The sequence below is a fragment of the Nuphar pumila genome, chromosome 4 (assembly GCF_984573655.1).
Source record: "Nuphar pumila chromosome 4, dmNupPumi1.hap1.1, whole genome shotgun sequence".
In the NCBI taxonomy this organism is placed as follows: domain Eukaryota; kingdom Viridiplantae; phylum Streptophyta; class Magnoliopsida; order Nymphaeales; family Nymphaeaceae; genus Nuphar; species Nuphar pumila.
In genome coordinates, this window is record NC_143252.1 from 132,696,848 (window position 1) to 132,718,969 (window position 22,122).

General features: G+C 37.0%; 1 protein-coding gene across 1 annotated transcript in view; it reads left to right on the forward strand.

The window, feature by feature from the left end:
- Nucleotides 1–22,122, forward strand: part of LOC149841116 (short-chain dehydrogenase ptmH-like) — a 38,585-nt gene that overhangs the window by 8,149 nt on the left and 8,314 nt on the right. Inside the window, exon 2 of the mRNA XM_090003597.1 lies at nt 12,764–12,923. Coding sequence (XP_089859723.1) covers nt 12,764–12,923 — 160 coding nt within the window. The remainder of the gene's footprint in view (nt 1–12,763; nt 12,924–22,122) is intronic.

Here is a 22,122-nt window from a genome sequence, read left to right on the forward strand (position 1 = left end):
ACCAACCAAATGAAAACATTGATTATTCATTCTTATTTGACTTGTTGCCTCAAGAAAACATCATAGATGATCATATTGATCCTAGTGAACCCCTCATTGAAGATCATTTTGAACATCCAAATGATGATCAAAATTTAGAAGAAAATATGTCAAGACAAATACAAGTCTACTCTAGAAGAAATGAAAGAAATCCACCTTGTGCCCTTGAAAAATTCTCTCAAAGTGAGTCGATCGAAGAAACCTCTCAAAGAAGATCAAATCGTATTTTAAAAGTACCAAATAGATTTGTTTCTTATGATTCTTTTTCTCCCAACTTTCGAGCATGTCTACTTGCTTTTCACTCATTTCATGAACCATCTCATTACAATGATGCTAAACAGTATGCTCATTGGAATGAAGCTATGGAACTAGAACTTAATGCTCTTAAAAAGGCACAAACTTGGGAAATCATTGATCCTCCCAATGGCAAGAAACCCATTGGATGTAGATGTTAAAATATAGCTTGCGTATGGATCTGGATCCAGATCCATACGCATGGTATGTTAATGAAACACATGCTGCTTTACTCTCATTAATGGCATCCTTGTAATATCTCTGATATTACAAGGATAGTTATATATTTGCTGTTATATATAAAATGGTTAGGGCTTGGTGGTCGAGCATTATGAGCCGCCCCAGCCATTGGTTTCTCTCTCTCTCTCTCTCGCGCCCTGTTACTTGTAGACGCTGTACCAGATATAAAAATCTGATATGGTATCAGAGCACAGGCCATCCTGTGCGTGAAGAATCTTCTGAAACAACGTATCCTCTTTCAGCGTGTTCATCGAGATGGGGTCAACGTGAACAGCTGAACTCCCTGTGCGTGAAGAAGTTCTGAAACATCAGCAGCATATCTCCTTCTTCTGAAACAACAGCAGCGTATCTCCCTCTTCTGAAACAGCAGCAGCGTATCTCCCTCTTCTGAAACAGCAGTAGCGTGTTCCTTCTAACAGCATATCTCCTTCTTTTGAAATCTCTGGAACAACAACAACGTGTTCCTCCTTCAGCGTGCTCATCGACTGTGTTCATCCTAAGTTTTCTCTTTTCTGTTACTATCATCTGTGTTGGTTCCCATTTTTTTTTAACACATCATCGACTGCTGTTTCCCTTTTTTATTTCAAATCAGTTTTGATTCCACAAGTTTCCTTTCCTTCCTTTATTGCTGTTTTAATGTTCTTTGTGCAACATTTTTTGGTCGTACAAGTATATGCCTTATTACAGTTTTTCTGATTGATTAAGTGGTCTCAAATCTGTTTATTTCTTTTCATTCATCTTGTTTGCTTATTCATTACTCTACTGATATGGATTACTCTTCGTCTTCATCATCCGGTCCCTCCGCCAATTTCTTGAGTCAGCTTGTTACAGAAAAACTTACTCATTCTAATTTTTTGACGTGGGAAAGGCAAATCCTTCCTTTTATACGGGGTGAGGATCTCGATGAACATTTTGATGGTTTAGTGCCTATACCACCATGACTTATTTTGCAGGAAACCAAGGATGAGAAAGGTGTCACAATTACCATTTCCATTAAGAATCCAGAGTATACAGTTTGGAGGAAGCGGGATCAGTCTTTAGTTGCTTATATTACGTCAACACTCTCTCAAGAAGTGTTGGTTACTATTTCAGATGATTGCACTGCGGCAGATCTATGGAGTAAGCTGTCACAGACTTACTCTCAGATATCAGAATCCCGAGTTATGTTCTTAAAAAATGAATTTCAAAGTTTGAAGAAAGGCTCCATGACAGTCATGGAATACATATGCCGCTTGAAGAGTATTACTGATCAATTGGCTGTTGTTGGAAGTGCTATTGCAGATAAAGATAAAGTTCAACAACTCCTCAATGGATTGGGTCCTGATTTTGACATGTTTACTACAGCTTTATCATGCCTTCCTCACTTGCCCACTTTTGACGACCTCCAAGCGAAACTTCTTCAGCATGAGATGATTATGAAGCAAAGGGCAGAAGGAAATGAATCAGCTCGTCCTCATTCAGTTTTGGCCATGGACACTTCTGTAGGTTTTGGACGATGGAATGACGGGCATCAAGGAGGCAGAGGCCGCGGACGTTTTGGGCAGGGAGGACGTGGTATCTTGCCTACACCTAATATTTCAGGGGGTTTTAACACCGGGAATCAGAGGAGAGTGCCCACTTGTTTCTTATGTAACAAAAGAGGACATGTGAAAGCTGATTGTTGGTTCAATCTACAGAATAGAGGAAAAATAAACAAAATTGAAAATAAATCTGCTACTGCTGTGGACACAAAAGGGCCATCCACAGATGTGCAACAACTTTTGTTATCAGCATTGTCACAGATGACGATCAAGCAAAATGAACAAGGCGAATGGTATGTTGATTCAGGTGCCGCCATGCATGTTACGGGTAATGCGGGTAAGTTATCTCACTTATTGCCTTATTTTGAAAAAGGTAGTATAGTTACGGGAGATGGAACTTATCACTCCATTAGTCATACTGGCAATGCACATATCCCTATGTCAAAGTCCTCACTTCACTTGTCCAATGTCCTTCTTGCTCCTAATATTAAAAAGAACATTGTTTCTGTAGCTAAACTTGTTGACGATATGAATTCTTCTGTCGAATTTACTCCCTCTTCTGTTTATGTTAAGGATCTACGAACGAAGGAGACGTTTGCTAAGGGGGAGCGACAAGGAAACATGTACGTCTTCAGGGAGATTCCTTCAGTGTCTTCATCTTCAGTCCCAGTCCTCCAGTTGAAGTCGTCCAAGCATTCTTCAGTGTCTTCGCCTTCAGAGTCTTTGTTTTTTCCTTCATTGGCAGTTTTTAATTCATCTCATTGTAATAAGCCAGATATTTGGCATAGTCGTTTGGGACATTGTAATCGAGGTTTCGTTGAAAACCTTGTATCTGATGGCCTCCTTCCATAGTCTAGTTTATGTTCATTTTTTGATAATAATAATAAATGTTCCTCATGCGAACTCTGCAAAAGTCATGTTCTTCCTTTTCATATTATAAATAAAAGAGCTTCAAAGCCATTTGAGATTATTTGTTCTGATGTTTGGGGACCCGCACCTATTCCTTCTCTTTCTGGCAGTCGTTACTATGTTATCCTTATTGATTCCTATTCCCGTTATACTTGGATATATTTCTTAAAACACAAGCATGAAGTTTTTCAAATATTTCGGGAATTCCATTCGATGGTCAAAACAAAGTTTGCTTGTGATATTGTGCATTTACAATGTGATGGTGGAGGAGAGTATTCATCGAACGAGTTTATTGCCTTTCTTCGGGATAAATGAATAAGTCGACAGGTTTCTTGCCCTCATACTCCTCAACAAAATGGGGTTGTAGAGAGGAAACACAGGCATATTGTTGAGAGCGCGATGAGCATGTTACATGATAGCAATGTGCCCGTTAGTCTCTGGACAAAAGTTTTTCACACATCTGTTCATATCATAAATCGTCTTCCTATGGCACTTTTGGATCGTAAATCTCCCTATTATACTTTGTTCGGGCAACATCCCTCTTACGATGAGCTGCGTGTTTTTGGTTGTGTATGTTATGTACATATTGATTCATCTCTGCGAAATAAGTTTCAGGACAAGGCTGTCAAGTGCAGATTTGTTGGGTATGCAGATGAATACAAAGGTTATCGATGCTATGATCCTACTACAAAACGTATTAGGACTTCCAGATATGTTGTTTTTGACGAACGGAATTTTCAGGTCAATGACTCTGCAGCGGTGTCATCTCGAGAATTAGAAGTATATGATCCATGGATGAGCGCAAATCTTTTTGCTAATACAGGAGAAACATGTCAGACAAATTGTCCTTCCTTCGGCTTGAGTAGGGAGTTGAATGACTCACAAATACATGTTGAATCATCTCCAGTTGAGCTACCCCCAGTAGAACGCTTCTCTGGGCAGGTATACACTAGACGGGATAAAAATACAGAGTCGAGGAATGTGGAAAGCATCGCCAATGATCCGGCTCAAAGGCCGTCACGCATTAAGCATCCTATTCAACGATGGGTAAGTTATGAGACCTTCTCCCTTGATTTCCAGTTGTTTATGTCTCAGCTCACAAAATAGGCTGAACCCACTTGTTTTAATCAAGCTCTTCAATCCCGTCATTGGACTGAAGCTATGAATGAAGAAATGGAAGCCCTTCATGAATGCCAGACTTGGGAAATAGTCCCTCGGCTAGAAGGAAAGAATGTAGTTGGTTCAAAATGGGTTTATAAAACAAAGTATAAGCCTGAAGGAAGCATTGACAGATATAAGGCACGACTTGTTGCTCGAGGATTCACACAACAATATGGTGAAGACTACGATGAAACTTTTAGTCCGGTAGTCAAAATGGGTACTATTCGTGTCATCATATCCCTAGCAATCGATCGAGGTTGGAGCCTTAGCCAGATGGATGTTAAAAATGCATTTTTGCATGAAACTTTAAAGGAAGAAGTGTATATGGAGCAACCTCCTGGTTATGCCGAGAAGGACCCTACTGCCTGGGTGTGCAAACTAAGGAAATCTCTGTATGGGTTGAAACAGGCGTCCCGTTCCTGGTTTGAAAGTTTCTCTATGCAAATTCAGAGTTATGGTTTTAGAAGATGCTCTCTGGATCATTCACTCTTTATTTGCCAAAAGGCAGACATTGTTATACTTCTTATATATGTTGATGACATTGTGATCACTGGGAGTTCAGATAATCATGTGCAAGACGTGAAGCAGTTTTTAATGAAAACTTTCAAAATGAAAGATTTAGGGGAGTTGGGGTACTTTCTTGGTGTGGAAGTTGACAGACAACAAGACACATTGACACTCATGCAACAAAAATACACTCTTGACCTTCTGGAAAGAGCCGGGATGACGAATTGCAAACCAGTCAGTACTCCTAGTGTATTACATCAAAGGCTGAGCTCTGAAGATGGTCATCTTTGTGTCAACCCTACAATGTATAGAAGTCTCATGGGAATGTTACAGTACTTGAACTTTACCAGACCTGATATAGTTTATGCTGTCAATCAGGTATCCCAGTTTATGCATGCTCCAACGGAGGGTCATATGGAAGTTGTGAAGCGCATTCTACGTTATTTAAAAGGAACTATAGGAGACAGACTTGTTTATCGCAAGAATGATAATTTGCATAGAGGACATGAACTCATCACTTATATAGATGCAGATTGGGCAGGGGATCCAGATGAGAGACGATCTATCTCTGGATATTGTGTATATATTCGACACAATTTAGTGTCCTGGAGCAGTAGAAAACAAAAGGCAGTGGCACGATCGAGTACAGAGGCTGAATACAGATCGATGGCTGCAGGCACGGCAGAAGCCACATGGATTAGACACTTATTGAGTGATCTTGGGGAGACAATTATTCGATCTTTTTTTCTATGTGACAATCAAAGCGCAATAAACATTGCATGTAATCCTATCCAGCATAGCAGAACGAAGCACATTGAGATTGATCAACATTTCATACGGCAGAAAGTCGAGATGAAGGAGATAGAACTACGTCATGTTCAAACATAAGATCAAGTGGCAGACTTGTTTACCAAGGGGTTAACAGGACGTCAATTTTGGCTATTGAAGAGCAAGTTGTACATGATCCAAAATCACGTACAACTTGAGGGAGGGTGTTAAAATATAGCTTGCGTATGGATCTGGATCCAGATCCATATGCATGGTATGTTAATGAAACACATGCTGCTTTACTCTCATTAATGGCATCCTTGTAATATCTCTGATATTACAAGGATTGTTGTATATTTGTTGTTATATATAAAATGGTTAGGGCTTGGTGGTCGAGCATTATGAGCCGCCCCAGCCATTGGTTTCTCTCTCTCTCTCGCCCTATTACTTGTAGACGCTGTACCAGATATAAAAATCTGATAGTAGATGGGTTTTTAAAGTAAAAACTAAGTGTGATGGTTCATTGAAAAGATATAAGGCTAGGTTAGTGGCCAAGGGATATGCCCAAGAGTATGAGATAGATTATGATGAAACCTTTGCCCCTGTTGCTCGAATGACTAGTGTTCGAGCTCTTATTGCAATAGCCTCTGCTAAAAAATGGCCAATTTTTCAATTAGATGTCAAAAATGCCTTTTTAAATGAAAATTTAAATGAAGAAGTTTACATAGAACCACTTCCGGGTATGAATTTAAATGGTAAAATTTTGAAATTGAAAAAGGCCCTATATGGTCTTAAGCAAGCTTCTAAAGCTTGGTATGATAAGTTTAGTAGTGTTTTAATCAATTTTGGATTTACTTCTTGCTATACTGACACTGCTCTTTTTGTTAAGAAAACAGGTAATCTCATCGTTATTCTTCTATTATATGTTGATGATATGATCATCACTGGGAATGACAAAAAGGGGGTAAATGATGTAAAGTCTATGTTAAAAGAAACTTTTGATATGTCTGACCTTGGATTCTTGAGATATTTCTTAGGAATTGAAGTGGCATACTCCCCACGAGGATACATTTTATCTCAGATGAAATTGGCAGCTGACATTTGTACCAAATCTGGAATATCTGATGAAAAGAAGGTTGAGACTCTCAAAGTTATCAATGCAAAACTGAGACTTGAGGATGGTGTTCTTCTTGAGGATCCAACTCCCTATCGTCAATTAATTAGATCTCTCACTTACTTATCCATCACCTGTCCAGACATAGCTCATGCAGTTCATGCTGTAAGCCAGTTTCAGCACGCACCTACTACAGTTCATATGGCGGCTGTAATGAGAATTGTGCGATACATCAAAAATACCATATCCAAGGGACTCTTCTTATCCTCTTCCTCATCTCTTGAATTAACTACTTTTACTGATGCTGACTGGGGAGAAAATCCCAATGATCGTATCTCAACTACTGGTCTTTGCATTTTTTTAGGTGAATCTCTCATCTCGTGGAGATGTAAGAAGCAGCAAAAGGTCTCACTATCATCCACTGAAGCTGAATATCGGGCTATGGCAATGACGACAATGGAAATTGTGTGGCTCAGAGGACTCCTTGGTGACATGGGTGTCCTCATTTCCTCCCCAACCAAGCTCTGCTGTGATAACAAAAGTGCGATCTACATTGCAAGCAATCATACGTTTCACTAACGGACCAAGCATATCGAGATGGATTGCCACTACGTTCGAGATGAGTACCTCAGATGAACTATCACATTACCATACGTCACTTCAGAATATCAATTGGCTGACTTCTTCACCAAAGCGTTCCCAACTCCACGATTTATGTTTCTTCTTGGCAAACTTTCGGTCTTCTCCACGTAAAGTTTGAGGGGGCGTGTTAAAATATGTATATATATACATATACTTATATATATACATACGTATATATATAAGTATATATATACATATATGTATATATATACATTTTTCCATTTCTTGAAATACCCGATAGGGGTATTCTTGTAAAACCATATGTAACCTTTTTCTCTTTTACATTTTTTCTTTTTTCTTTTTTTCTTTTTTCTTTTTTATTTTCTCCTTTTTGTAAGACCACAAGGGCCCCACACATGTAGTCGTTGGGGCCCCAACAGTCAGATTTCTGACCGTTGGGGCTCCCAATGACTACATGGGAGCCCCTTGTGGTCCCTTCCTTTGCACTCCCTCCTCTATAAATAGAGGAGGTCTCTCCTCTTGTAAATCAATGGGTTTTCACCCTTCTCTTCCTTTCTTCAATAAATCCAACTTATGACTTTAAGTCATTTTCCACTTTTGAGAGTTTTGTGTGTGCACTTTTAGTGTTTGTGTTCTTGGCTCTTGAGGTCACTCTTAAAGAGTGCTTTTCCGTCTCTTTTCATTACAAGAAGATGATAAAAACAATCCATGACTTATAGAATTCTTAATATATCTAATAATTCTCATTATAACACTCATATGTACTATAGTGGGAGCATGCTGAAATTGACTGGCAGAGTGAATAACATGAGAGATATTAGGACGAGTAATAGAAAGGTAGGACAAAACTCCAATCATTTGTCTGTATGGGGTTGGGTCTTGCAGAGGTTCTCCATCATCCTTCTTCATTTTTGCATTTATGACCTCTGGAGTGTCAACCCGTTTTTCATCTGAGAGTCCTGATCTCTCTATGATCTCTACGGCATACTTAGTCTATAACAAAAAATAACCACGAGGTGATTGAGCTACTTCAATTCCAAGGAAGTACCGTAAAAAGCCAAGATCTGTCATATCAAAGTTGTCTTTAAGCACATCTTTGATATGGTTTACTCTCTGCTTATCACCTCTTGTGATTATCATATCATCTACGTAAAGCAACAATATAACCATCCTTGCATTGGAAGACTTAACAAACAATGCAGTGTCAGTAAAACAAGATTTAAAATGCAGTTGAGTCATCAGATTACTAAATCTATCATACCAAGCTTTGGGAGCTTGTTTTAACCCATACAAGGCTTTTCGTAGACGAAGAGTTTTTCCATGTGCTAAATTCAAACTTGGTGGAGGATCTATGTAGACCTCCTCATCCAGATTACCATTTAAAAAGACATTTTTCACATCCATTTGAAAAATTGGCTATTTTTGGATTGATGCTATAGAGATGAGAGTTCTGACAGTCGTCATTCGAGCAACTAGGGCAAAGGTCTTATCATAGTCAATTCCATATTCTTGACTGTATCCCTTAGCTACTAGTCTAGCTTTATATCTTTCTAATGTCCCATCCCATTTGATTTTGATTTTGTAAACCCATCTACATCCTATAGTTTTCCTTCCTTTCGGTAATGTTTGAATTCTCAAGTTTTTGCCTTTTCTAATGCTTCTAATTCATTGTTCATTGCTTTAATCAATTCTTGATGATTTTTAGCTTCATAGTAGGATGATGGTTCAAAATATGAGTCTATGGCCATTAAGCATGCTCGGTATCTTGGTTCAAAGGAATCATAGGATACAAATCTACTAGGGGCTTTTGAAATTCTTACCGATTTTCTAATACTAGCAGAATCAATATCTTGATTTTGAGAATATCTTTCTAAAGCACATGGTGGGTGCTCTTCAGTCCGCCTAGTATATGTTTGTATGTTACTATGGGATGGGTCGATATTGTTAAGATTGTTGTCTATATTTTCACTTGCATCATGAAAGTCAGAATCTTCATGTTCACTTTCATGCTCATTATGAAGATTTTCATACCCTTTATGTTCATTGATGAGATAAAAAAGAAACAAATAATCATAGTTTTTTTGAGTTTTTTCCTTGCTAAAATTATCTTCATTTTCAAGAAATGTAACATTTCGTGAAACATATAATTTGTCCCTTTCCCTGTCATAACATCTATATCCTTTTTTATTTTCGGCATAGCCCAAAAAAACATAAGAGATTGCTTTTGGGTAAAGTTTGTCGTTCTTATGGGTAAGAACAAAACACTTACATCCAAAGACTCTCAATCTTTTATAATCGGGGGGGAGTTTAAGCAATTTTTCAATAAGGAATATATTTTCAATAGCTTTTGAGGGCATTCTATTTATCAAATAGACTACCGTAAGAGCAGCTTCGGCCCAAAACATTTTTGGAACATTTTTTGATACAAGAAGTGTTCTAGTGGTCTCAACAATATGTCTATACTTTCTTTCAGCTAGTCCATTTTGTTGAGGAGTGTAAGGGAAAGATTTTTGATGAATGATGCCATTTGAATCAAGAAATTTTTTAAATTCTTTTGATACAAATTCTCCCTCAGAATTGGATCTAAAAATTTGAATATTGGTTTTGAATTGAGTCTTTACGTAATAGAAAAATCTTTTAAAACAATCAAGTACTTCTGACTTTTGCTTAAGAAAAAAGATTCAAGAATGTCTACTATAATCATCTACAAATATAACATAGTAAGATACCCCGCCTTTAGATATAACTGGAGCCGGTCCCCATACATCCGAATGTATTGACTCAAATGGATTTTTGGATATAAATTGTCTTTGCCCAAAGGGTAAAGCTTTCATTTCCTAAGAATGCAATCTTCACAAACCAAATTCTTTTCTTTATAATAAGAAATGAAAACAAGTGTGATTTGGTCACACTATGATGTCCTAGTCTTTTGTGCCAATTTTCTATATATTTCTTTTCCACAAAATTATAAAAAGATTGTTTTGATAACTCAAGATTGTCCATTACATAGAGATCTCCTCTTCTATGGCCTTGCCCAATCGGTTTCTCGGACTGGAGATCCTGTATTAAACAATCATTAGAAGAAAATAAAATTTTACAACCATGATCCGTAATTTGTGAAACCGATAAAAGGTTCAAATTTAATTTTGGCACAACCCTAATATTTGGTATGTGAAAGTTTCGTTGTTTTTGAAAGATTCTAAAACTTTTGATTTTTAAGGATGTTCTGTCGGCGATTGAAACATAAGAATCATTTGAGTTAGAATGACATTCGGATAATATTGACTCATTTGGAGTCATATGAAAGGAGACACCGGAGTTCAAAATCCAAGAAGTCTTACCAGGGTCACCACTTGTGGATACGACCGCCCTCGAAAAGGAAGAAGCTTGAGTTTTGAACATTGGTTGTAGCGCCTCTATTAATTGAGCTAAAGATAGGGAGCCAATGCATTTGGAGTTGTCAACATCATTCCTTTCCACCGAAGCAACTCTCTTATCGTCTCGGTGATCTTCCTTCTTTCTTTTTGGACAAAACAGCTTGATGTGTCCCGGTTCATAACAATGATAGCATATGATTTTGCCACCTTTTTTGTCATTCTTCTCATAGTTGTTAGGATTTCTCCCATTCTCATTTTTCACAAAGTGAGGAGGTTTATAACCCCTAGTATGATTATCGGGCTTTGACATAGCAAACACGGTTTCTTCATCCTTTGAAGTGGATGGCTTTTTCAATTTATTTTCTTCCATAGTCAATTCTTCAAGAGTTTCGACTATGGATGGCACACCTCCTCTATGAAGGAGAGCCAATTTAGTTCTCTCAAATTCGGGCCTAAGCCCATTCACAAATTGGTAGAAATGCTCTGTTTTAATTTGATTTTCACGGAGTTTTATATCTTGAGGACAGTGCCATTTTAGCTCAAGAAGAGCCAATTCATCCCAAAGGAGAGAAAGTGCATTGTAATATTCTCTAATACTCATTTCTCTTTGGGTCATGGTTCTCACCTTGTTTTGGACATTGCATATGTGTGCAATATCTTTAAGACTATACATTTCTTTAAGATATTTTCATGCATCATTAGCGAAATCAAATTTCGCTAAGCTAGAACTTTTGTGGATGTTCACACTATTGATGAGTCATCCAATTATTTTGGAGTGGCCCATCCTCCACTCTTTCCATTTTTTCTCGTAATCGGAAACAGCTTTACCTATTTCCTCTCCTTGAAGAGCAACCTCTTTCCCATTCTCATTTTTCGTAAGAATGAGCTTGGGTTCTCTTTCGGTACCGTCCACCAAACCCCATAATCCTTTTTCCCATATTTTGTGTTTAACTATGGATGCCCACATCACATAGTTTGTATCGTTTAGACATACGGGAATGGAGACCATTACCTCTCTTTCATTCTTCATTTCCTTACAAGGCTAAGAGAAAGGGTATAGAACGAAGAAGAAAGAAAAAAGAGTGAAATACGAGCACTTATTTGAGAGATGGCACACTTCCCGATGCAACAATCCTCGATTTGTTGTATCCCCTAAGCGTACGATTCTCCTCTTGATATTGTCATGAACTTTCTTCAAAAAACTTGCCTTTGGACCGCCAAAGCTCTGATACCATGTAATGAAGTGGATTGAATTCGATACACATGCAAGAACACACTTTCAATCAAGTAAAAATACTTGATTGAATCACGAAACCACCCACACAAGGGTCTACAAACTTGTTATTGCATAGAAGCACTCAAGAATGAGTTAGGAATACAAGGCCACAAGAGGCCAATTTATAATACAATGGAGCCAATGGGGTGCAACTCAATATGGCTGTTGGGGCTGCACTCAACAGTCATAAATATAGCTGTTGGGGGCAGCTCCAACAGCTATACGGAGTTGTCCCATCAAATCTGAAAAAGACAAAAAGGTAAAAAAAGAAAAAGAAAAAGAAAAAGAAAAAGAAAAAGAAAAAGAAAAAGAAAAAAAATAAATACATGAAATAAAATGCAGAAATGTCAGCCCCTAATGGGCTGACACCTATTACAGAGAAAAGACTGAAATACCCCTAATGGGTATTTCAGTTAACAATAAACACATATATACATATACATGTATATATACATATATATACACGTATATGTATATCTTAACAGATTACAGCTGCAATGCTATAAATGTCAACTCTCAAATGTGGCAATTGAATTGCAATTCATCCCATATTAGGCAAGCAGCTCTTGGGTTTGAGTCCAAGTAAGAGCATGTCCACCTTGCATAAAGATAAACAAAGAAGTCCTTAAGTGATGCATACGCCAGGGAAGGCAGTCTACTTACTGAAGTTTCAAAACCATTTTATGTAGTAGATTTTGATGAAATGCCCATGGGTTTTCCCTTCAAATAGATAAATCATCTAGGTGATAAAAAATGGTGTTCCCCCCATGGACAATATGTCCCTTGAAATGCGCTTGCTGAATGAACCTATGTGGATAAATACCACTTGACCTTTGAGTTTTATATTCTGTTTGATGTGGTTCATTGTGATATTCACTTTTTCCTTTTGCATCTTTGTTCATTGTTCCTTGTTTGTGTTTCTTATTTTCATTTCTCTTTACATTTTTCTTTGCAGGCCCAATGAGACTTGTTCAGGCAGTGGTCCCACACATGGTGATGAAAAGGAAGGGCAAGATAGTAAATATTGGAAGTGTGGTTGCCTTAGCACCTGGACCTTGGGCTGGTGCTTATTCTGCATCTAAAGCTGCAGTTCATGCTTTGAGTGATACCTTGAGGTTTGCAGCAGTCTATCTCTCTCTCTCTCTCTGCTGTTGCTCATGCTTTGCATTTCTTCTGAGATCACAATGTAGCCTAACAAAAGGGTGTTTTTCATGTGATGGGAGTTGGATTTCCTAAGGGCAGTCCTTCACCCAATGCTTTGAAAATGATACATAACATGTTTTAGACATAATTTCCAAATGTGTTTCCCATGTGAAGCTAATATTTCTAATATCCCTTTTCCAATTTTATGAGTGAGGTTTTAATGATCAATACTCTTGCAAGAGAAAACATCTAGATCAGAGATTTTACATCAATCAATAAAGAGAAAAATATAAAACTATTCTCACAAAGCTAGAAAATGTTTCTACTGCAAAAAAGAAAATCAAGTTGGAACTTTCTTAGTTTTAGGTACAGGTCTTCAAGAATCAAGCACAAGTGCATAAACTATAGTTCTAATGAATGTCTGTAGATGTGATTGCCAAAGTTGAAGATTTTATATACAAAACGCTTCAAATGAAAGTCTTAGGAGAATTAAGATATTTCCTAAGAATAGAATAAATTACATAATTTTTCCCCAATAGAAGTATGCAGCTAATATGCTTTGAAAAGTGTAAAATGGTAACTATAAACCACTGTCAATTCTCAATAATGAATAAGAAGCTTGTCAACCAATGAATTTATTTGGCAAGAGCCAATGCAAACAAATATAGAACCATAACAGAGTGTTGCTCAGGTCACTTGATATGTCATACATTGCATGCACCTAAAAAAGCACATGGAAGCAAGCACTGGAAAAAAACAAGGTATGAAGAAGTAACTGCTGGAAATAGAAATATTAATTATAAAATAGATCATACAAGTAGACAAACAAAATTGGTTAGCAAGTGATTCATATTATCAAAATTAGTTTTGGGTTATTATATGTTGCTGTCAAGGAATTTGATTTCATGATAGAGCGAGAAAGCCATAGAAAGATCAACTATTGAAGCAGAATACAATGTATTAGCTGGAGATGCTTCTTAAATTATAGGGATAGGAAGTTCAATGGCAATTTGATGTTCAGCAGTATTTTGGGACAATCGAAGTGCTCTTACATAAGCTACCAGTCCTATTCTCTATGCCAAGTTTATCGGGACTGAACAAGTAGCAGGTATTTTCACAAAAGATCTTTTGAAGTTGTGTCGTGTGTGCTTGAAGAGCAAAGTGTATTAATAAATATTGTGGCATTTAATCAGTTCTCATCATATTCCTTAATGGGGTTTTATTATTCCTTGTTCTTTTGCATCCTTTGTATTTGCACTGCCATTGGTGTTGAAATTTGTCAGCTAGAACTCAAAAAGTTACACTATTTGATGTTATTCAAGCCTATAAATCAGGGACACAGGAGTACTTTGAATTGTCAACATCAAGCAGTGAGGCTGACTCCAACTCAACCTATGAATATATATCATGGCCGTGCTTGAACTTTGAGGGAATCCATCTGTAATCATATTCTTTCAAATAAGGCTAGAGGGAGATCCTTTTCTTGGTTAACTGCTGCCTGTAAGCAGTTGAATTTTTTTTATGATTTGGATCAATTCATGGAAAGATTTCTTTATGACTCGGACACCCATTCCACAATGTCACTTTCAGTTTTGTATAGAGCATGCCATTGCTTTTATCTTTGACAACTTTAAACACCTTTCAAGATTGTGCTTCAACTAGATGGGCATGCATAAGGATATGAGAGGTCTTAATCATATTCTGTGAAGGTATTCTGGATTCAGATTTGGTTGAGTTGGTTGAATAGGGAAGTTTAAGAGTGGATAAGATCAGCAAGAGGCCACCTATAGATCCCCAAGTCAATGCTTACCAAGTAGGTCTATGTGTTGAAACAACCAAAACCAATATAGGGTCTGACTTCCATCTATAGAGCTGCTGCAGCCTTCTCAAGGGTCCTGGATTGTTCTTTTCTGCTACATCATCGTTGATCATCGTTGCAGTTGAAAGCATACTGTGATGCAGATTTTTAGGGAGCTTCTCAGGATATGCATTCTACACTTAGGGTTATGTATGTTTTTAGGAGAATCATTAATATCATGGAAGATCGAGAAGCAACAAAGGATAGCCTTGTCCACTACGGAGGTAGAATATCGTGCTATGGCTCAAGTAATTGCATAAATCATTTGGTTGAGGTGGTTATTGTTGGACATGGGTGTAAACATAGACTCAGCCACTACTTTGCATTGTGACAATCAGAGTGCTATTCACATCGCCAAAAATCCAGAATTTCATGAGAGGACTAAGCACATTGAGATAGATTGTCACTTTACTCGTCAGGCATATCTGGATGTAGTTATATCTTTGGCATACATTGAGACTTAGAGCCAAATAACTAATAGTTTTACAAAAAATTTGTCATTGAAGGATTTCTAATCATTCTTGTTCAAGCTTGGATTGATTGTGTTCTCATCACCTCAAGCTTGAGGGGGAGTATTGAGGAAATGCCATATTTCTTTTTGTAATACCCCGAGTTGCTAGTCGGGGAAGCGATTCAGGAAGCGAGGCACTTCCAAAATTTTAGGAAGCGAGAAGCGCGGGACGACTTAGAAGCGAACTAGGAATAGTTTTAGAAGTGAGCCGGAAGCGACCTAGGAAGCGAGGGGGAGGCGAAAAAGAGAAAAATAAATAAAAATAAAAATGAAAATACAAAAAAATGAAAAAAGAAGGGGAAGTGAGCTTCCCCTAGATTGGGAAGTGCGCTTTCCAATTTATTTTAGCGCTTCCCAACACATTTCAGAAGCACCATATTTCGCGCTTCCGAAACATGCTTTGGGGAAGCGCGCTTCCCCATGCTCTATGGCGCTTCCCGTAACCCTAGTAATACCTCCGAATGTATCTCTTTATACATACATTACATATTAGGGGTATCTTTGTAATATAGCTTTCTTTTTACTTTTTGTCTTGTAGTGAGCCCTATGGGGGTTGACTCCCTTTATTTTGTTGTAACTCTCATTTGATAACTCAATAAAGCATTTCACGACTTCACTCCTCTCTTTCTTCTCTATCTGGTTGCCCAAATACCAGCAGGGTCGTGTGAAACTTGCTTTTTGTCCCAAATGTTAGAGTGATTTCAAAACTTCAATTTAAACCTTTTTTCAGTTTCTCAAATATCGGATTATGGGTGTGAGATCTCCTTCACATCTAAGGCTTGTTGGGTTCAAGATCTCTAGTCAGAAAAGTTGATTTGGCATGACCACAAAAGAAAAGATATTTATTATATGAATTTTCTTTGTCTACCAAAAGTTTTCTTTTGTAACTATGCCCAAGAAACAAATCTCGTTCTTTGGCATAGAAGATTAGGACACTCATGTAACGACCCCAAACCGACCCTCGAAAAATGCAAATTTTTTTCCTTTAAAACAATTGCGAAAAACCTCCCAAGGACTAGGGCACATTACAGATTTAATTAACACAACCCAACAATAACTCCATACATAACATAAATCAAATTATGAATTAAAATTAAATTTAATTATATTAAATAGTTCTCATTAAGGGTTCACAAGTTTTCCCAAAACACAATATCTCAAGTATGTCAGAACCGGGGCCACCAAATCCATAACCCTCAAGTACTCCAACCAGCTGATCTCTCAATCATAATGTCTTGGTACCTGAAAAATATTTTTTTGAAAGCGGGTAAGAACCAATGTCCTCGTACGAGACCCTCTAAATTTTCAACAATAAGGAAATAGCATAAAGTAAATCAAGCACAAGTTTAAGAGGGATCACAAGTAACATATCATCAGAACAAACTTACCATCTAAGCAATTCAAGCAAACAATCAACAATTTTATGTTAAATTAAACATTTAGGGATGTATTAAATCAATGTTAAATATTTAGGGATGCATGAATCAATGCAATATGCATGAATAACTTTTTAAGTTAAATTATCATAATTGCTTTTGCATGCATGTCCCTATTTAATACACACAAATTTAATTTTTACTTTCTTGCAAACCCACAGATACTCAAAACGGGCAAAATTCTCGAGGTTTAAGGCAGTTCCCAATCGTAGTTTAACACAAAATTTGTATTTTAATTATTGGGTTTTACACTTGTTCCTTGACCGATATAAGTAATCATCACCATCAATCGGAACATTAAGAATCATTACCTGATGCTAGGATGATAAGTAAATCAACATTTATTGACATCACTTTGTTGGTGTACCAATAACTACAGCTGAGTCAACAACAACACCCTAGGCTTAGTGGTTGAAAGTTCCCTACAATCGTGATTGAGAACACGAACCACACGACGGGTTCTTGGAGACAACAAATGCATACAATATTTACTATCCTCATGGTCTCTCATGACCGCCATCAAAGGTTCTCACTGTTTGGTTTCTTTTACCATCTTAATTAATTAAGAGTTATTTACACAAGAACAATCATGCAAATCAACATGCAATAACAAATTTGGGCCTTTGCCCTATCAAATTCAGCAGTGTAATTAATTAAAAAATAATAATTTTTGACAGAATAATTTTGCAATGCAAAAATTACAATTTAATATTTCGTAAGCAACACATGCTTAGAGCCTCAACGGCCCATCAATGGATCAGACATTACCACAATAAATTAGCATTGCAAGATTTTTCAGTGAACATGAAACACATAATTAATCAGAATGTCATGTGTTGTAAATCTACTCAAGAACGCAGACAACACATATTGATATGTCCTGTTCTGCGAATCTGATAAAAAATACAGACAACACATTGCAGACAGCATAACACAAATAGGATAACATAGATAGCATTACACAAATAGGATAACATAGATAGTATAGCGCAAACAGCATAATGTAGACAACATAGTGCAAACAACATAATGTAGACAACATAGCCCAAACAACATATGGTAAACAGCATATGCAAACAACATAGCGTGGATAGCATGTGCAAACAGCACAACTTGGACAGCATGTGCAAACAACACAACGTGGACAGCATATATATATATATATATATATATATATATATATATATATATATATACATATTCTGCTGAAATCTGTAGTAAACACAATAACACATGCAGAAAATCACAGGCATGTTGAAGATCAAGTAAAAACATCAAGAATATAAAAAATACATATAGTGTGCACACAGAAAATTGCAGACATGTTCAGGGATGCAGAAAGTCAGATTTAAACATCAAGAACGCTAAAAATACATGTGGTATGCATGTAAAATTTTGCAGACATGTTTAGGGATGCAGAAAATCAAATTTAAGCATCAAGAACACTAAAAATACATGTGATATGCATGCAGAAATTTGCAGACATGTTCAGGGATACAGAAAATCAGATTTAAACATCAAGAACACTAAAAATCTATGTCACATGGGTGCGGGTGCGGCACAATTTCAAAAATTTTGGACACCGTAACTCAGCTCTATATATATTTAAAAAAAAATATATATATATATAATTATATATATAACAATAAATTAATAATAAGATTGTAAATTTTAAAGCAAAAATGAAAAAATAATTCTATTGAAGTAACAACACAAACCCGATAAACATTTTGGATCCGGGTCGGGTCCGGGTCCGGATCCAGACCGACCCGACCCGAGTCTAAAATACATTTTAAATATGGACAACAATAGGCTCAGTCAAAGTTGACCGAGTCTATAAAGTGGATGAACTCGGCCTCGGTGCATTGACCGAGTCCGACACTTGTTGACCGAGTCTGCTCCATGTCCGAAGCCGCACCCATGTCGGGGCGTGTCGACACGGGTGTGTCGACATCCTAGCCGAGTCTGTGTGACATAGCTAAAAATACGTGTGTTATGCATGCAGAAATTTACATACATATTTAGGGATGCAGAAAATCAGATTTAAGCATCAAGAATACTAAAAATACATGTGATATGCATGCAAAAATCTGCAGACATGTTCAGGGATTCAGAAAATCAGATTTAAGTATCAAGACCACTAAAAATACACATTTTATGCATGCAGAAATTTGCAGACATGTTTTAGGGATGCAGAAAATCAGATTTAAGCATCAAGAACACTAATAATACATGTGATATGCATGCAAAAATTTGCAGACATGTTCAGGGATGCAGAAAATCAGATTTAAGCATCAAAAACACTAAAAATATATATGGTATGCATGCAGAAATTTGCAGACATGATTAGGGATGCAGAAAATCAGATTTGAACATCAAGAACACTAAAAATATACATGGTATGCATGCAAAATTTTGCAGACATGATTTTCCCTTAAACCCATACGATTTAGGCCATGCCAAATCCTTATTTTATCAGAAAAAGAGAAGAACCCGCACCCTACTGTTGCAAAACACGAAAAGAATAAAAGAAGAAGGTGGTGAAAGTGACACCCTTCTCTTTCTCTCTTTTTCCTCTCCCTCTCTCTTTCCCTCTCTTCTTTTTCCAACATTTTTGAGAGAGAGAGGCTTAGCCTCTCTCTTTATAGGAGAAAGACTCTTCTAGGGGGTGACAGCCCCCCCTAATTAAGTTAGGATAGAGTTCTATTTGACATAGAACTCTTCCGTAACTTGACTACCCCCTTTTATTATATATATATATATGTTAAAGTTTTAAATTCATTCTTTTTATTTTAAGGATTTATAGATGGGTTGTGGGTCTGGGCTGGACCCATGACCCAAATCCACTCGGATTTCAGCCCATATATATATATATACACACACACACACACACACACACACACACACACACATGGGTTTATTTTTTTTTTCGATATGGATCCTGGACTAGGTCCAGATCCATATTAACGTCAACCTCTATATATATACATATATGGATGTCGTCAATGGGCCCTGGACCATGTCCAGTCCCATATTAACGTTAGCCCATATATAATAATTCATTATTTTCAATTTTAGACATAAAATATAATTATTTAATTAGAAATTATATTTATGAACTTGAAAATATAGGAAAATTTTACAAGATATTACAACCCAAGTGTATTAAAATTTCATTTTTTCCTTTTTTGGAGAAATATTATAAGGGGAAAGACTTTGTTTATAATGATTATATACTTGGAACAATGAAAATGCTTCCTTTTGGAACTAGAACTTTTATCTCAAAAAGAACCTTTTTAATTGGTGCACTCAGATGTATGGAGACCAGCTCCAGTTATGTCAAAAGAGGGGTTCTCTTATTATATTGTTTTTATAGATGATTATAGTAGATATACTTGGATTTATTTCCTTAGATTCAAATCCAAAGTTTTTGCATGTTTTAAAGAATTTCATAATATAGTTAAAAATAAATTAAAAACCAGTATCAAAATTTTTCACACCGATTTAGGGGGAGAATTTTTATCTAATGATTTTCAAAATTATTTAAAGTGTCATGGGGTTTTACGTCAAAAATCTTTCCCAAGAACATCTCAACAAAATGAAATTGCAGAAAGAAAACACTAACATGTTATTGAAAATACTAGAACTTTTCTTATTTCAAAGGAAGTTCCTAAATTTTTTTGGATTGAAGCCGCTGCCTTCATCAACTTTGAAAAATAATTTTCCTATAGAAAAACTTTTTAAAATTAGTCCGAATTTTAAAATATTGAGAGTGTTTGGATTCATGTGTTTTGTTGTTATTAAAAAACATGAGAAACTTTCTCCCAAAGCTAGGGATGGCAGTGGACCGGGGCGGGGGACAAGGTCTCCACCCCGCCCCGTTTCAAAATCTCAACCTTCATCCCCGTCTCCATCCCTGCACGGGGATGGATTTTAACCTCCACCCTGCCTCCATCCTCGTTTCATATCCTCCATCCCCGGTCCAAACGGGGGTGAGGCGGGGCGGAGCCCCGTTTCCTCTTAGTCTATAGTCATTCCTTAAAGGATTGGGGATGGGGTGGGGAAAGGCGGGGATTGAGACGGGGACGGGGCGGGGGAAAGCGTAAGTCCATCCTCGTACGGGGATAGGTTTTAACCTTCATCCCCGCCTCCATCCCCGTTTCATGCCCCTCATCCCCAGTCCAAACGGGGCGAGGCGGGGCCCCGTTGTCTCCCGGTCCACTGCCATCCCTACCCAAAGCTATAGAGTCTGCATTTGTTGGATATGTTGATAACCAAAAAGGGTATAGATTATGGTTTGAAAATCTAGTGACTCGAGAATCGGCTCGTCCGATAGTGTCTCGTGACTCGAGCAGGTCAACTCTGTGTCTTGTCCGAGTTTTGTTAACTTTTTTGATTTTATATAAAATTGATGTATATTAATCAAATAAATACAAGAAAACTACAGAAAACCATGATTACTTCTAAAATCACTAAATAAATAAAAACATCATGATAAGTTACAACTAAGCCACACCTAGTCATTAACTATCAAGAAACTGAATTGAACTTCAAGATCTTTAATAATTTTGGTCTAGACGAGTTTGCCCATTGGGTTATCCCAATAGATGGGTGATCTGAACTTGACTCAATGAGTTTTTAAACACTGCTATGGATGCTATGATTTGGAAAATGACAAGCTCTACATTTCTAGAAATGTTACATTTCTTTAAAATGTAAAAGGATTTGATGCTAAGGAATCTAAGGAATCTAAGGAAGTGAGTATGCCTTCTTGTTTGATTTGTTGCCCAAAAATAATGATGACAAAATTATTGATTGTGATTCTAGTGAGCATGATGATGATGTTTCTAATGGCATTAATATTGAACCTATTCTTGAATCCAATAATGATATTGAACCTACTCATGAACTTTAATGTTGCTCTTGATGTAATGATGAGAATCCTTTATGTGCCCTTGATAGATATAGCCAATCTCATGAGTTAGAAGAACCTAGTCTTAGAAGATATGAGCATATCTCTAGACCCCTTCCTATGAGTCATTTTTACTCAATTATAGAGCTTGCCTCATATCTATTCACTCATATCATAAACCTTCACCTATAGTGAAACCAAGGATATAGGGGAGTGGGTAGATGCTATAAACATAGAATTAGAAGCTCTCTATAAAGCTAAAATGTGAGAAATTCAACCTTTACCTAAAGGAAAAAAGACTAGGATGTAGGTGGGTATTTAAAGTTGAGACCAAAAGTGACAGATTGTTAGAAATATATAAAGCTAGGCCAGTTGTCAGAGGTTATTCCCAAGAATAAGATAGATTATGAAAAAATCTTTGCTCATGTTGCTCGTATAATTAGTGTTAAGATCC